The 18,230-nt window shown below is 40.4% G+C and overlaps 1 protein-coding gene across 1 annotated transcript in view; it reads left to right on the plus strand.

The window, feature by feature from the left end:
• The window catches only part of LOC111161959 (ring finger protein 115), a 70,090-nt gene extending 58,676 nt beyond the window's left edge, over positions 1-11,414 (plus strand). Inside the window, exons 5-9 of the mRNA XM_022526056.1 lie at positions 3,862-3,933; positions 5,128-5,200; positions 6,135-6,228; positions 9,094-9,209; positions 10,130-11,414. Of these exons, the coding sequence (XP_022381764.1) occupies positions 3,862-3,933; positions 5,128-5,200; positions 6,135-6,228; positions 9,094-9,209; positions 10,130-10,261 (487 nt within the window). The 3' untranslated portion in view covers positions 10,262-11,414. The remainder of the gene's footprint in view (positions 1-3,861; positions 3,934-5,127; positions 5,201-6,134; positions 6,229-9,093; positions 9,210-10,129) is intronic.
• The last annotated feature ends 6,816 nt before the right edge of the window (positions 11,415-18,230 follow it).

The raw sequence follows: 18,230 nt of genomic DNA on the forward strand, positions 1-18,230 counted from the left end.
TAAGCAGCAAGAAGAAGCCAAGAGGTACCTTTAGCATCTGGACATCTTGTTAGCTAGACTCTTACCCAGTTCATGAGCGACAACTTCTACTTATGTGTTATGATGGGCAACTTTTGCTACTGCATAACAAGGATCCCTTAACCTCCAGTTTCCAAGACTTTTCTCACTTAAAGCTCCCACCCATAAATTTCTCAAAGGCTATCATCATACTTCTCTTTCTTCAAGGCTCTTCAAACTTTCACTGATAATCTCCTCCGAATCCTTCCAACTTTTACCCTCTGTTGGGGTCTAACTCTATTCCCATGTTTTAGGTTTTTGTTGTAACAGAACACATTTCCAGGTATCAAAATCTGAATTAGTTACCTGTTGCTGTGTAACAGATTACACTAGAGCTTAGTGGTTGAAATTAACAAGCATTAATTATCTCATAAGTTCATTGGGTTAGGAATTTGGGGGCAGTTTAGCTGGGTGGTTCTGGTCCAGTGTCTTACGAGCTTTTCATCAAGACATTAACTATTACTGCAATCATCTGAAGATCAACTGAGTATTACTCATACTCTGGCAAGTTTGTTCTGGCTATTGAGGAGGCTTCAGTTCCGTATCATGTAGGCCTTTACCAGACTGCTTGACATGGCACTTTTTCCAAAGGTGATTCAAGGGAGAGCACAGTGCTCTTTATGACCTAATCTTGGAAGTCACAGATTATCCTGCCATATTCTATTGTTAAGAAGTAAGTCACAGTATGGTATTGGCTTAAAACAGACACTTAAATCAATGGAACAGTATAGAGAGCTTAGAAGTAAATTCAAAAGCCAAGAATATGTACAATGGGGAAAGGGTAGTTTCTTCAAACAAATGTTGGGAAAACTGGGCCACTATCTTACACCATACATAAAAATTAACTCAGATGGGATGTAAGACCTGAAACCATAAACCTTTTGGAGGGGAACATAAGTGGTTACCTCTTTGACATCTGTCTGGTAATGATTTTTTGGATCTAACTTCAAAAGTAAAGGCAACAAAAGCAAAAATAGACAAGGTAATAAGCTAAAGAGCTTCTGCACAACAAAGGAAATTATCAACAGAATGGAAAGGCAGCCTATTGAATAGGAGAATTTGCAAAGCTGATAAGGGGTTAATAGCCAAAATATATAAAGGATTCATACAATGCAATACCAAAAAAAAGAAAACCAGTCTGATTAAAAAAGGGATCAGAATATCTGAATAGTTGTTTTTCTGAAGAAGATACACAGATAGCCAAAACGTACATGAAAATGTGCTCAAAGGGGCGCTTGGGTGGCTCAGTGGGTAAAGCCTCTGCCTTCGGCTCGGGTCATGATCCCAGGGTCCTGGGATCGAGCCCCACATTGGGCTCTCTGCTCTATGGGGAGTCTGCTTCCTCCTCTCTCTCTGCCTGCCTCTCTGCCTACTTGTGATCTCTGTCAAATAAATAAATAAATAAAATATTAAAAAAAAAAAATGTGCTCAAGATCACCAAACAGGGAAATATAAATCAAAACCATAATGAAATGTCACTTCCCACCTGTTAGAATGGCTGTTATCAAAAAGACAAGAAAAAACAAGTGTTGGCGAGGATGTGAAGAAAAAGGAAACCCTCGTGAACTATTGGTGGAAATGTAAATTGGTGCACCCACTATGGAAAATAGTATGGAGGTTCTTAAAGAAATAAAAATAGAGCTACCATATGATCCAGCAATTCTACCTCTGGGTATTTATCTAAAGACAAAAACCTTAATATATCCCTATATGTTCGTTTCAGTATTATTTATAATAGCCAGAACATGGAGCCAACCTAAGTGTCCATTGATGGATAATGGATAAAGAAAATGTGATTTGTATAAATATACACCAAACACACAGACACACACTGGAATATTACTTGGCCAAAAAAAAAAAAAAAGGAAAGAAAGAAAAATCTTGCCATTTGCAGCAACATGGATGGACCTTGAGGCTGTTGGGATAAGTGAAATATGTCAGATGGAGAAGGACAAGTATCCTACGATCTCACTTACATGTGGAATCTTAATTTTAAAAAAAAGCTTATTGATGAAGAGAATAGATTGGTGGTTGCCAGAAGTAGGGGGTAGGGTGTGAACAAAATAGAAGGGGACCAAAGGTACAAATTTCTAGTTATAGAATAAATAGTGGGGATGTAATGTATAGCATGGTGACTATATCATCAGGGAAATGCAAATCAAAACCGTAAAATTATTATAGTTCATTATAGTTAATTATAGGTAACTACAGTATTATAGTTAATATATTATATATTTACAAGTTGCTAAGAACGTAGATCTTAAAAGTTGTAATCACAAGAAAAAAATTTTGTAACTATTTTTGGTGATGCACGTTAACTAGTCTTATTCTGGTGGTCATTTATAATATATAAGAACATCAAATGATTATATTGTACACCTGAAACTAATACAATGTTCATGTGAATTTTACCTTAATAAAAAACAAGAAGGCAGTAAGTCCAGCCTACACTCATAGGAGGATCATAAAATAATTGTGTACATTTTTTTGTGGACATATTTTAAAATACATAGTCTAGTTAGCTTTAGGAATAGGTAGAGTCTAATATTGGCTATTGCCATTGTTATATCAATTGGCCTAATAAAGTGGGAACGAGGGGGTTAAAATTATGTATCATGTCAGTTATGTCTCAGTAAAGCTAGAGAAAAAAAGTGCATATCGTTCACAAAACAAGAGATTTAGGAGAAAGATTTCTTGTCTTTTTCTTTTGCCCACTATTGCTTTGGGTAACAAAGATCAACTCCCTAATATAAAGGACTGGGTAAATATCATCCTTAGTGTTCAGAATGACAAGTTTCAGGTGTGTGTATGTTTGAGTTTGTTTGTGTTACAGGCAATTGAAACACCTTTTGAGGGCTGATATAGCATGTTGATAAATGTTGGTAAAGTGGGATTATTCTCAAAAAAATTTTTTTACAGGGCTCTTTGAATAATACCTTACACAGAAACCCAGTGTGGGGACGCCTGGGTGGCTCAGTTGGTTGGAGAACTGCTTTCGGCTCAGGTCATGATCCCGGAGTCCCAGGATCGAGTACCTCATGGGGCTCCCAGCTCCACGGGGAATCTGCTTCTCCCTCTGACCTTCTCCTCGCTCATGCTCTCTCTCACTGCCTCTCTTTCAAATAAATAAATAAGGGGCGCCTGGGTGGCTCAGTGGGTTAAAGCCTCTGCCTTCGGCTCAGGTCATGATCCCAGGGTCCTGGGACCGAGCCCCGAATCGGGCTCTCTGCTCAGTGGGGAGCCTGCTTCCTCCTCTCTCTCTGCCTGCCTCTCTGCCTACTTGTGATCTCTGTCTGTCAAATTAATTAATTAATTAATTAATTAATTAAATAGAAACACAAGGGAAAAGTTCATTTAAATAAATAAATAAATAAATAAATAAATAAAATTTTAAAAAAGAAAAGAAAGAAAGAAACCCAGTGTGTAAAACATATAAAAATGGAACTACTGTTGTTACAGGATGGGCCAGATCCCACTGATTTAGCATCCCTTTCAGCCTCGCTGCCAGGGATTCAAGGAACATCATTTGAAAACTACACCATGTAATCAGTCCCTTTCAAGCCTAATTCACAAAAAATCTATTAATACATAAGATGGTAGAGCTCATCAAGATAGCCATAATAGCAGAATAGCTCTTTACCACTTTACCAGTTAGGAGACTGATTTCTGGTGTTATCTACTATATAATGGTCAGTGAAAACCCATCGTGGTTTGGAGAAGTAGTCAGTGATTGATCAGCCATTGATATCTGTAGAATACTTTCATTAGTCTGTTGTCTCACCTAATTGTTTTTTCCTTCAACAGAATAATACAACAGATCTTTACAGGATTCTTTGCAAATTCTGCAATTCCTGGATCCTCACATCCTTTTTCCTGGTAAGTAACTAAATGCCCTGTGCCTTACTTCGCTGGAGTAGCAGCAGCGTTTTAGGTATCTGTACCATTGTGAGAGAGAGCAAGGGCTGCACAGGTGAGTATATAAAGATTTGATTGGCATACTGTTAGATTGCCTTTATTTGCTGAGCCCAAACTTAAATCAGAACTTATTTTTTATTTTTCAGTCTCCTGAGGGCCATCCTGGTCCCCCAGGATGTCCAGGCACTGGATGTGTTGGTTTTGGTTCATATTCTGGCCTGAGAGTTGTGTTGAGAGGGGAATGAGACAGTCCCCGCCAGGCCTGGTATCTGGACTTTGCAAGTTTCTTTTCTAGCTCATATAAGGAAGATTTTATTCCTTAAGAATTTCTGTAATTAAAAACATGTCGCTTAACTTCCTTTTCTCAAAGCAAGAAGGTTTGTCAGAAGAAACAAAGGCTGTAATTCAGTATCAGACTGACACCCAAGTATGATATGAGTTAAGATGGAATTTCCTCTTGTCTGGACAATTACGTGCTCCTTCTGACTCTGCCCCAGAAGGCTCCTTTGCTCAGAGGGACCTCATTCCTTCCACACAGTTACCCTATTTTCCAGCTGCTCATTTCTTTTAACATGTTCTAGCCAAAGAGTCTGGGCATCTGTCATCCAGGGTAGTGCACCGGCAGCTCCAGAAAGAGGTGCTGCCAAGTTCCTTTTGTAATTGCTCTAAGTTGTGATTCAGAGAGACTGCTGTGGCTGTTACTCAACTTGAAAGCTCCTCATTGTCAAGGACCACGGGCAGCCTCTTTGAATGAAGGAAGTCTGCTATAGATTTTGGCCAGTCACAAAGGGAAAACTCTCTTTAAAAAGCAGCTCCATTTATGTTTACTGTAAGTGGGCACAGAGAAGACAAACTTTTCTTAGCCAGTAGGCAATGAGTCACTCTTTTTGCTTTGGTGTGTCATGTGGTATTTCAGGTAGCTTCACATTTTATGTTCTATTCGGTTAAATAAAAATTCCTTACTTAAGAGAGTAAGAGACTACTTCCGGATAATCTGTTTGACCTTAAAAATATTGAGAAATTCTTTGCCTATTGATTTTAGAGAACTAGTGACTTTCCAGCTCTGAGGGAGAGCAGGATCTTCCAGTTTTTTCTGTGGTGTAAGGCAGAGACTGGTCACTCCATCTAATGCTGTCTGTCTCATCTCATGTATAGGAGCGGGATGCTGCACTCCAACCCTGGGGACTATGCCTGGGGTCAGACAGGGCTTGATGCCATTGTAACCCAGGTGAGGAGCTGCCTTTTGAGGGTGTCTGTTCAGTGTGTCTCATGGTTCCACAGGCTTCCTGCTTTCCTTTTGCTACTTTCTGAAATGGCAGTCACTCTGCTTTCCCTAATATTTTGAGCTTGTGGGTTTCCATTTTACTGAAGGGATAAATGGTTTATGGGTTTAGTTTAGCACCCATGTACCTTCTAGGTGCTAGGGACTTTTTGGAAGATGGCTTTACCTCCATAGGAAGAAAAGACTTCTCCTGTAATAGTATTTTGTATTTTTGGCCTCTTGTTCAGTCCTATGACTATTCTATAAACAAGTGCTTCACAAAAAAGGAGGGTCTCCTCACATGTTGAAGCAGGGATTTCTGCTAGATGGAGCAAAATAGGGGAAGGAAGCAGAGAAAAAGGTATTCCTATGCCATGTATAATTGCTCCCACTTATTTATGTTTATTTTAATTTAATTGGGTTTTCATTTCCCTTATGAATTGCTGAGGATAGAAAGCATGTCATTTATATCCAGATCTTCTCGTAAGTAGTAATTTACCTATTTCTTGGCTTACTTTATGCTACTTTCCATACTCCCACCCTTTTTTTTCTTCCAGCAGAATGAAATTTTTAGACCAGTTAAGTAGTACTTTTTGTTCAGTTATAGTTTTATTCCAGACATCACAACCCTTATGCTGCCTCTGAAGTTGCTTTATGCCCATAGGTGGACCTTGCAATGACAGTTTTATCTGTAGACTTACACTATTGTCACTCTGAAATTGTAAAGGAATTATGAGTGTTCTGGCAGCAGGAAAGAGGAAACCCAAGCCTCTCAGAGCCTTGCAGAAATAAGAGCAACTAACATTTCTTATATATGCACTGTTTATTCTCAGCTGGAGCAGCTCCCTCTCCAGGGATAATGGGATATCTGCCACTTCTTTTTCTTTTTCCTTTTTTGTAGCTTTTGGGACAACTGGAGAACACAGGGCCTCCCCCAGCTGACAAGGAAAAGATCACATCTCTTCCAACAGTGACAGTAACTCAGGAACAAGTTGGTAGGTTCAGTTCTATACTTACTCTGTCAACTTCTGATTCAAAATTCCAGCACCTTCCTCTTCTAAGGATCTTCAGGTGAATCTATAGCATTCCTAAAATTCCTACCTGGTGTCATATATTTAAGATGTCTACCTTTTCATTAGGGTTAGTCATGTTGATGCAGAATTGGACAAACCTTTTTTTAAATTATAAAGAGAAAGAATGGGACGCCTGGGTGGCTCAGTTGGTTGAGCAGCTGCCTTCGGCTCGGGTCATGATCCCAGCGTCCTGGGATCGAGTCCCACATTGGGCTCCTTGCTCATGAGGGAGCCTGCTTCTTCCTCTGCCTCTGCCTGCCATTCTGTCTGCCTGTGCTTGCTCTCTCTCCCTCTCTCTCTCTAATAAATAAATAAAATCTTTAAAAAAAATAATAAATTATAAAGAGAAAGAAAGTCTAAGTTAGGACAGTTGGTGATGTTGCACAGTTTTTAATAGAGAAGAGGGAGCTCCAGGGAAAGACTATTTGGTGAAGGGTTATATATGTTTGTTTGTTTTGAGGTAGGCTCCCTGCCCAATGTGGGGCTTGAACTCATGACCCTGAGATCAAGAGTTGCATACTGTACTGACTGAGCCAGCCAGACACCCCTGATTTCAATATAGTTGGAAATCATTATGACAAAGGACAGTTCAGAAAGTTACAGACTTTATCTTATGTTTTTAGTACATGCAAATCTGTACGACTTTAATCTTACGGGAACAAGGGAGTTTTCTGTTTTTACATTTGGAATGTTCCTTTTTGCTTATTATTATTATTTTTTAATAAGCAGGTGTACAGTGTGTGCTCAGGGTAGAAGTAGAGCCCATGCTTTGATGTTTTGTGGATTCATTTTGACCTTGGTATGTAGATTCCCTGGGACCCAGGAGCAGGGCCTACAAATGTTGAAGGCTGAGAATTTCTTTTATGAGCCAGTAAGTATTTCCTCAGCAGCCTGCCATCTCCTTTTTCTAGGTGCTGTGCAGGAGACAAAAGAGGTACAAGATAAGCCTTGATTTCTCGAAGAGCTTAGCAAGGAAACCAAGACTCAACTGAACTATTAGAAAATAGTATAAAAAATAGTATTGAGCAGATGATACAGAGAAAGAGAAAAAATGAGGGGCTGGGAATTTGTTTCCTATTTACTTGCCTGATACAGTTAGGTACTTTAGACACAGATATTATTTTTAAGCACTGAAGGAATTTAGTGACAAGGAACATTATTTTGAACTAAGCAGTTCTTTCCCCACAAATTCCAGATTAAGTTAGAGAAGATTTTGAAGACAGGATGGGCCATCTTAGAGAGGTCATTTTGCTCAAGGAAAAATATGAACCAATGTGAGAATGTCAACATGGACATAGTGTCTCAATCAGATATAAGGAGAGTCACCTTATTAGCCCTGAAATAGAATCTGGTTTGGGGTTAGTGGGAGGCGTGACTGGTTAGGAAGGGAGGGGCCTTGTTTGTGTAGACCTTGAAACTGGCAGAATAGTTAGGGCTGGATATTTTAGATAGGAGGCAGGTTTCATAGCTCCCCAAGTGGAGGATTGAAGAACTTTAGGTGGTCTTTAGGGACGATTAGTTTAGAGGTAGTGTCTCAAATAGATTGGAAGGCAAAGAAGGCAGAAGTAGGGATTTAAGGGGCTGCTGCCGCATGTTGGGGGTGCAGGTAATGGTGGCAGTGCTGACAGGGAAGGGTAGACTCGTCGGTTTTGAAGAAAGGCTTTCCTCACTGATTGCATAATAGGATAAAGAAGGGAAAAAGGTCAAACAAAGAGTACAGAAGGTTTTGCAGCTTGGGAACCACACAGCTGGTGCTGCCATCTGGCAGGGGTGGGAGAACTGTGAGCAGGCCCCAGTTGGGGTATGGAAGTGATATGATATTTTTAATTTTAAACGTGTTGATTTTGAGGTATCAGCTGGGAATTCAAGTAAAGATGAGCTGGGTATTGCTGTGAAGCTAGTATTAGGGAAAAGTAGCTGGTTGCAAAGCTTAGGTAAATTTGGAGGGTTGAAAGCTAGGGTCGAGGATATTACCTGGGGGGTTGTTCCAATAGACCAGACATAAGAAATGATAGCTAGAATTGAGGTGAAGGTGTTAGGGAATAGTGGAGAGGGAGGAGTAAATCTATTAAATGGTAGTCTCACTCCAGATCCTTGACTGCTGCCATGGCACGTCGCACACCCTGGCCACTGGAGAGAGAGACTAACTGGTATGGTTAGCCAGACTTGGGAAACTCTGACTCTGCTGCCTGGTACTCCCAATTTAGTTTGCTGCTGTTCCTCACAAAGTGTTTCTTGTCTCTGGACTTGTAACCTGAGCTTTCCTTGGGCTTTGCAATTCTGCAGCACCACTTCCTGGTACAGCTTTTAATTAACAACTTGTACAGAGGGCTTTAGCACAACCACACTGAAAGAGGATGCAAAGTGTGGAAAATAGCAGGGTAAAAGTGGCTTGAGATACTGACTAAGTAGACACTTTTTTTTCCTAAGTAGACACTTGAGTCACTTTACTAAGTAGAAACTGCTAGAAGTCTATCACACGTCTGGGAAGATGTTTTTCCTGTTTCACTTAACAAATAATCTAAGCCTGGGGATATTTTTTTCCAAGTCTTGACATTGAAAAGTAGACCTTAATAATTTCTGTGCAGACCTTACCTAAGCCCATTCATGTCCCTATCTACTATCACATCCTCCCCCATTTTGAAATAAAATTCCTGCTTCCTACCTTCTCCACCTAGGATGCACTTTGTATCTTTTCTTTATGCATTCCTTTGGTTAAAGACTGGGCTAGTTTTTTCTTCTTTCCTTTTGCTCACTTACTTTAGAATGCATTTCCTCCTCCAACAGATATGGGTTTAGAGTGTCCAGTGTGCAAAGAAGATTACACAGTTGAAGAGGAAGTCCGACAGTTACCCTGCAACCACTTCTTCCACAGCAGTTGTATTGTACCATGGTTAGAACTGGTGAGTATAGACAGCTGTTGTGTGTGATGGGCCGTCTCTGCCAGTCCCATCTCTTCGTGGGGGCGGGGTGGTGGTGGTTTGGAGTTCATAGAGAACCAAGCAGAGCAGATATTAGTCCCTGGCTAATTCCTGCTGGTGCCATTACCATTTTTTTAGATCACTTCTCTGACCAGTAGTTACCAAACCAGAGCCTACAGGTCTTGGGCCTGCCACCTGTTTTTGTAAATGAACTTTTGTTGGAACATAGCTATGCTTATTTGTTGACAGTTGTCTATGGCTACTTTTGTGCTGTGTCAGCAGAGTTGAGTGGTTGCGACATAGGTGGTATAGCCTGTGAAGTCTAAAATACTTACTATCAGTCCCTTCACAGAAAGTCCCTGACCCCTACTCTAGGCCATCTCAGGCCACTTTCTTTCTCTCTCTCTTTTTTTTTTTTTTTTTTTTTTTAAGATTTTATTTATTTGAAAGAGAGAGAGCATAACATGTAGAGGGGGGATTTTGGGAGGGGAGAGGGAGAGGGAGAAGCAGACTCCCCACTGAGCAGGGAGCCCGACACAGGGCTCAATCCCAGGACCCTGAGATCATGACCTGAGCTGAAGGCAGACGCTTAACTGACTGAGCCACCCAGGTGCTCCCAGGTCACTGTTTCTGGTTAGTTCTGTTTGGTGATGTGTGGTAGCTGTTGTTAAGTTGCTGGCCTAGAATTCTCTCTGGCATTTCTGTTTAAATTCTCTTTGGAACATGTCCTGGTGTTATACCTTCGAGCCCAACATGCACTGTGTGAGAATACATGCCCTTTCTGTTTTTCTACCTGCCAGCTCTCAAGATTTCTTAAGTGTTTAGCACTTCCAGCTTCTCAGGTCATGCTATTTACTAGGAATTTTACTATTTACTATTTACATGGTATCTTTCTGTTTCAGCATGACACATGTCCTGTATGTAGGAAGAGCTTAAATGGTGAGGACTCTACTCGGCAAACCCAGAGCTCTGAGGCCTCTGCAAGCAACAGATATAGCAATGACAGCCAGCTACACGACCGATGGACTTTCTGAAGCTAAAGCCTGCATCTGAGCCAGGGCTGTGGTAGTCTTCTTATCACAGCTGTCAATTGTATCAAAACAAAAAAATAGTAGGTGGATTTAGGAATCGCATAAGAAACCCCAACCCATAATATTAATGCAGTGAGTGTTTTTCTTCTCTAAATTTAAAGTTAGCATCTGCAGATGGAATTGCATCTACAACCAAATGCCTCTTATTCCTGAATTCAGAGTGATACTTTTTTAAGTGTGAAACTTGATTATGTGGGTTTCCCCGCCAGAATAGAATCACTTTACCTTAAAGTCTAGCTAGGGTCCCACTATCTGTCACGTTCTCCTGTAGTGGATGTTTCCACCTCCTTCTCTAACCTCTCCCCTATCATTAGTATATTTTATAGTATATGCAGTGGAACCACAGCCCTAAAGTCCGCTGATACAAAGACTTCCTGTTTTAATTGTACAAAAGCATCTACTCTTGGCCACAGAAGCCACAAAGCAAGAACAGATTAATTCAGGAATCTGAGACTAATGATTTTGTTTTGTTTTGAATCCTCAGAAAATCAAAGAAAAATTACAGTGGAGAGGAGAAAATGGCTGATCATTGTACTCTTTGATTTTCTCATTTTAATTTTTAAAGACTACTTCACAAGGTGCAGTTTCTGCAGAAGCCAACATGACATATCTTAGGAATCTTACATTGGTGGGAATCTGATTCTGGTTCCCTTTTGAAAATGGGTTGGGCAGCATATAGGCACAGAAGAAAAGGTATTTGAAATCTTTGGTTCTGAGGTTCCTTTAATAACCCCCAACTCATTGTTTACTGCCTTTTGTCATGGGGACCTTAAGATAATTTCCCTCAGAAATAGAATTATTTCATTACTGCTTTGACAGCCAATTCACTGTTTTTAGTAATTCATTGGCGTTCAGGAATTGAGATTTCACATTGTCTCATTTTAATTTTTTAAGCCCTTTTATCATCTCTGAAATCTTTCTGTTCTGCTTGATTCTGGTTGTACTTGGAATCAAACTGATTATTGTGATCATGCCCAAAACAGCTTGGCCTTGGAGAGGTGGGCCTTCTGTTTTCAGCCTAACAATGTCTCATTGCACATGCACATGCTCTTTGAAGCATTTAAGTGTTTAAAGTTGAATAAATGAAGAAGATCAAGAATGTTGTTGGAACTTCAGAGTCTCAAAAGGAAATGATGGGGGCATGTAACCACTGTTAACTCACCATAGAGGGTGATGGGGGCTCCATTTATCTGGTCACATCAGTCCTTCACAGTTTGGAATGATTCGAACAGGAAGGCCACTCTTTGGTGAGTGTCTTTCTTGGCTCGGAGTCTTTCTTCAGTTTTTGCTATCATACACTGGTTTTGGGGTGAAGGAAGGGGGTTAGGGATATCTTTGTTCTTTGGTAGAGGATAAAGAAGTAGGGGAGGGAAGAGAGAAAGTGGGAGAGTGGCTTGCTGAATTAACAGCCTGCCTGTAGAATTGTGACCGTAAGGTCTGATTCATGTTGGGCCCAGGGAACAAAAGATGTTTTCTCCTCTGCCTCTCATGTAATACCTCTGCAGAGATCATTTCTTTGGAGAATGTGAGCTATTTACTATGGGTATCAGTGTGTATCCTGAAACTACAGATTGGTTTGAGGGTGGAGGGAAGCTTGGGAGGAGGGGTGAGAGATATATTCTGAATATTTAATTACCACTACATAGATGGAGAAAGGCCATGCTGAAGTTGGAGCACATCTCAGTTTTCAAGTAGAATAGTGTCCACTTTCTCAGAAAAATTATGATAGCCAGAAATTATTGTCTCTCTGTTAGAGTCTAGAGATGCCAGGACAAACGATTGTATTTTTACTACAACTAGAAAACTAGAGAACCAGAAAGGATCTGAGTAGCTCACAAAGGGTCAGAAACAAAGTATTGGATTAGGGAGTTACTTTTTCAATACACAGAATAGTGTCAGTCTCAGTTATCTGAAATTTTGATAACTTTCTTTGCTCTGATAGAGGCCATGAGGCTCCTTTTGCTATTTCCTGTATCCTTTCCACTTAATGATTCTGTAATATTTCTTCCTAGGAGCTATCTTGGAGTTTAAGGTTAATTTAGGTTAAGGAGTGTACTAGGGTTCTCCAGAGAAACAGAATCAGCAAGGCAGTAAAAGGTGTTTGTGTGTCTGTGTCTGTAAAGAGATTTATTATAAGGAATTAGCTTGTGTGATTATAGAGGCTAAGAAGTTTTAAGAGCTTCAGTCACCCAGCCAGTTGATCTTACGGTGTAGTTGTAATCTGATTCCAAAGGCTTGAGCACTAGGAGAGCCAGTGGTATAAATTCCAATCCAAAAGCTGGTGGAAGTTTTGAGACCAAAGAAAAGCCAGTTTGTTTGTTTTTTTTAAACATTTTATTTATCTGAGAGAGAGCAAGAGAGCAGAGAGAGTGGGAGAAGCAGACTCCCTGCTGAGCAGGGAGACCGGAGCAGGGCTTGATCCCAGGACCCCGAGATCATGACCTGAGCCAAAGGCATGTAGTTAACTAACTGAGCCACCCAGGTGTGCTGAAAAGCCAGTGTTTTAGTTTGAGTCCAAAGGCAGGAAAAGATAAATGTCCTAACTCAAATAGGCAAGGGGACTTCTCTCTTGCTACTGGAGTGTCAGACATTGTGTTCTAGTTGGGCCTTTAATTGATTGGATGAGGCCCACTGACATTGAGGAGAGCAGTCCACTCTAATTAGTCTACCAATTCAGATGTTAATCTTACCAGACATACCCTCACAGACACATCCAGAATAATCTGTGACCAAATATTTAGGTACTCCTTGGTCTGGCGAAATTGACATAAAATTAACCATCATAGGAGGGAAAGTAGAAATGCACAAAGGAAGACAAAGCATGAGACTCTTAATCATAGGAACAAACTGAGGGTTGCTGGAAGGGAAGGGGTTGAGGGATGGGGTAACTGGGTGATTGACGTTGAGGAGGGTATGTGTTGCAATGAACACTGGGTATTATATAGACTGATGAATCACAGACCTGTACCCCTGAAACAAATAATACACTATATGTTAATTAATTGAATTTAAAAAAAAATAAAGAAATGCACACAGCAGAGTGATACCCATCCCACTTAAGTTTTGCCAGATAAACAGTGTGTCTCTATGAGAAATGTCTGCTTTGATTAGAGACCTCAGTAATAGGGTTAAAAAGTAGAAGAAATATATATGTGTCAAGGGCCAATTTGCTGTGTGCAACGTACCAATTTTTTTTTCCTTAACCTAAATTAACCTGGAAGTCTGAGATGCCTCCCATTCTAGGAAGAAACATTGCAGATTCATTGATCTAATACCGGAACATGGCTTGGGTTAAGAGTTAGTTTTTAGGAATGTCTTGCTCTTAAATGTTTCAAACAGTTTTGGATATAGTGCCCAAGGCAGAGAGCTGCATAACCTGGACTTAGATAACTTCATTCCTATACAGTTGGAAGGTTTACAGATTCAGGAATCTGGAGCCTTAATAGGAGTCAAAGGAGAGATGATTTAATTCTTCCTGATTGTCAGAATAGGAAACAATTGCATTTTCTGATCTTTAACCCTTATACTTGAGGCCTTTATGTTCATATTAAATGGCCTGTGGATTCCATGCAGAGCTAAACAGATTGTTTTCTTTCTTTCTTTTTTTTTTTTTTTTTTTAGAGAGATCGTGTTCACACAGTGGGGGAGGGCAGAGCAAGAGGGAAAAAGAGCATGCAGTGTGGAGCCCAGTGTGGGGCTGATTTCACAACCCCAAGATCAAGATCATGACCTGAGCCAGTTAAGAGTCAGAGGCTTAACTGACTGAGCCACCCAGGCACCCCAACAGATTGTTTCCTTGTTCATGAATGCCTTTTTTTCTTTATCTTCCCTTTGTCCACTATAGTTTGAAAATAGAGGGATGCCAGGGTGGTTCAGATGGTTAAGTCTTTGCCTTTGGCTCAGTTCGTCTCCAGGTCCAGGGATCGAGCCCCACATTGGGCTCCTGGCTCAGCAAAGTCTGTTTCTCCCTCTGCCTCTGCCCCTGCTTGTGCTCTCTCTGTCCCTCAAATGAATAAATAAAATCTTTTAAAAAACTTTTTTTTTTTAATAAAGAGGGAAGAAAACTATTTTGTTAGCACATAATTAGGAGAGATGTCCTAGAGATTGGTAAACTTACAAGTTGGGAACTGAAAAGGCAAATCCTTGCTGGCCTCCAAGTGATGATTGCTTCTGGGTAGTTTCCAGAGGGATTTGTTTAACTCAGGTTCCTACAGGTTAGCTGGCTGGATAGAACTGGGAAGTTGGGTGGGAAGAGCAGATTCGGGGCTCAATCCCAGGACCCTGAGATCATGACCTGAGCTGAAGGCAAAGGCTTAACCAACTGAGCCACCCAGGTGCCCCAACACTTTAGCTAATGAGCTGGGAGCAGGAAGAAAGAATAACTCTGGCCTTAAAAATTCATTTTCCCGGGGCGCCTGGGTGGCTCAGTGGGTTAAAGCCTCTGCCTTCGGCTCAGGTCATGATCCCAGAGACCTGGGATCGAGCCCCGCATCCGGCTCTCTGCTCAGCAGGGAGCCTGCTTTCTCCTCTCTCTCCCTCTGCCTGCCTCTCTGCCTACTTGTAATCTCTGTCTGTCAAATAAAAAAAAAATAATAAATCTTTAAAAAAAAAAATTCATTTTCCCTCAAAATTCCTACTGCCAGTTCCCTAAAAAGTTGGGAAACATGGAAAATCGAGAATGGCATTTTGTCCCTGTTGTTTGTAACTCCTAGACTTTTCCTTAGTGTTTTAATTTGTAAGAAAAAGGAGCATCTCTAGGCAAGAGATGCGGAGACAGCTATAAATGAAATAGCTTCCTTAGCTTATTATAAATTTTAGTTGTCAACATTTGCAGCAGTTGAACAAGTGCTTATTAGATGTTTTCTTTGAGCAGTACACTCTCTGGTCCAATAATTATTTCTCAAGTTCGAAGGAAGTTTTCTGGGGAAGAATTTGTTTTTTCCCCCGATAACTCTTACTTTGGTTTAATAACTAATAGGAGAAAAAAATTCCTTGTTTATGTCTTTGTGTTCCACATTTGTATGTATGTGTGTGAGAGAGAGAGAGAGAGAGAATGTGTACGTTAATGAATATATGTATAGATGCACATATCACAGTAGAGGAAGAAAGGGATGTGGTGGCCACTAGCGTAATGTTAGCAGGTACAGCAGAGGGCTGGAGCCTCAGTGCAATTCTCTCACTGTACATATACTTCAGGCCCTTGTATTTCCATAGTTCTCTCTTATGGGGCATTGTTGGCTTGGTTGCCAGCCAGACATCCTGCTATATGGTGTGAGGCCCAAGGGATTCACTGGAGGTAAAAGCCTTGTCATCTAGGCGTTGAGGGGAAAAAATTGCTTTGAGGATAGCCATTATTCTCTGTTTCTGTAGTAGTAGAACACGAATACGATTATCTATTGCTTTTTAATTTTTTTCCTTTTTTTTTTTAAGAAATTATTGTTACCAAATTGACTTTTCTCTTGACCTTCTGCATGCTTCAGTTTCTTTCAATCTGATATCCACTTGCTTTTTCCTCAAGCAAATTATATCAGTCTTAACAAAAACTAATCAGGAGGGAACCATAGTATGTGTCTGTTTCAAACAACAACCAAACAGCCTTTTGGGGTTTTGGAAGGGAGGGGCTCTTCAGACTTGGTTGTTAGAGCTGATCTAGGCTAGCCGGTGACGTCTGTGAAGGAAGACAGTTTTAGGGGGAGGAGCAGGATGAATAAATAGTAGCATGAGAGGAAAGCCCTCTTTGGTTTCTGAGGTAGGGAGGTGGGAAGATGAAAATGCTTTTCATCAGAATGAACCAACAGGGATTTGGGAGTTAGGAGAGTAGACTTTTTTTTTTTTTTTTAAGATTTTATTTATTTATTTGAGATAGAGAGAGAGAGGAAGAGAGAGCACAAACTGTTGTCAGAGGCAGAGGGAGAGGGAGAAGCAGACTCCCCACTCAGCAGGGAGGCCGATGTGGGGCTCCATCCCAGGACCCTGAAATTATGACCTGAGCCTAAGGCAGATGCTTAACCAACTAAGCCACCCAGGCACCCCTGGAGAGAAGACTCTTATTAAGAGTTTCCAGGGGCGCCTGGGTGGCTCAGTGGTTTAAAGCCTCTGCCTTCGGCTCAGGTCATGATCCCAGGGTCCTGGGATCGAGCCCCGCATCGGGCTCTCTGCTCAGTGGGGAGCCTGCTTCCTCCTCTCTCTCTGCCTGTCTCTCTACCTACTTGTGATCTCCATCTGTCAAATGAATAAATAAAAAAATCTTTAAAAAAAAAAAAAAGAGTTTCCAGAATGAGTCTCACGTAAGTTCTGAGGCAGGAAGTTAAGAGAAGTATCACAAGTGGCCATTGTGTGGGGGGAATCATAGCTAACTGGAATATCAGTGCCTTAGCACTCAGGCCAGGAACCACAGGGCTGCTCCAAGGTTTAAAGTAAAATGCGTAGAATACAATGTGTACAACTAGAGATATTTTCTAGGATCCAAGTAGAACCCTTGTCTTAACCAAAGGACATAAGGTTTTGATCTTCCCTGCTAGATAAGTGGAATTACAGACATTCAGCTCTAAGATTATATACATATAAACTTTGTAAAGTTTTGACAAATTGCTCTTAGTTGATGTCCACGGAAGTAGAGTCTGTGTTTGTTGCCTTTGCTCTTTCAGTGGGATATCTCTGACTCATGGGATATAAGCTTGTGCTTCTTTACCTTCTCTAATAAGGTGTGCTGTTTTTTTAAGGTCCAATAATTATTAGACTCTTCACAACATGAAGATAGCTATATTTTTTTCATCAAAAGATACCCTTTTGATGAAAAAAATATGTAACAAAAAGCTGCTGTGATTTGCTTCCAGTGATGCTTTTTTAAATTAAGTGTTTTTTTCCCCCTCAAGAATCTCTACACCCCATGTGGGCCTCAAACTCAGGACCCCGAGATCAAGAGTCATGTTTTTCCAACTGAGCCAGCCAGGTGCCCATCAGTAATGCTTTTAAATCAATTTGTCTTTATTAGTAACACCATAATCTACATCCAGGTGAAATATAGTATATAAATATTTGTAAGATATATTATTTATTCAGATGAAATATAGTTCTAATACAGATTCCTTATAATAGCTCCATGGCCTCGCGGAAGTACAGATTCCATGCATGGGTTGTGAATTACTCATACGGATTGAGGTTAAGATGTGTATTCAGAAAACTACCTATTCATGCATGGAAAATTTGTAGGCTTATTTGAAATCAATGGTATCAATAATTTGGATATAAGTATTTCACATTTATGTTTAACCAAGTCTTGAGATAAGCAGAATACAAGAAATGGGACTTCTAACTTGCTATTGCTTTGTTTATTCTGCTTAGTTCACATCGAGCTAATAGTCTAATGCTCTTGAAGGTCTTAACAAGCTTGGACAGCGGTCATGTATCCTTTTGCAGTTTTTTGTGTGTGAACTATAATTAGTATAGCACAATGGATACAACGTTTTCTGTAGTAGGATGTGGCTTCTTTGTGAGACTTCCAGTGATTATGTAATGTTGAGAAATTTCAGAAGATTCTTTTAATAGTAAAAAGCAAAAGACAACATCTCCACTCGCATGCAGCTTAAATTTAGTTAGAAACAAAACCTACATAAAACATAGAAAGATTAAAGTGAACATAATTTAATGGAGAAAACTTTGGAGACTTTGGAGTCAGAATTCAAGTGGCTGTGGGTTTAAAATTTAGAATCTCAGATTTGATCCTCAGAGCAATCCTATGGAAACAGAAGATAGGGTAGACAAGATCCCATTTAGAGATAAGTAGACAGAAACAGCATCTCAAAACTTCCATTTGCCCAAGGACACAGAGCTGGTACACTGAAGAGCCAGAATTTTGAATCCAGGTGTTTTGACTACATGCCTAGTCTTTTTCACCCTCCATAAGTCACAA

This window comes from Enhydra lutris, unplaced genomic scaffold (genome assembly GCF_002288905.1).
Source record: "Enhydra lutris kenyoni isolate GAN:26980312 unplaced genomic scaffold, ASM228890v2 scaffoldscaffold88, whole genome shotgun sequence".
Lineage (NCBI taxonomy): Eukaryota > Metazoa > Chordata > Mammalia > Carnivora > Mustelidae > Enhydra > Enhydra lutris.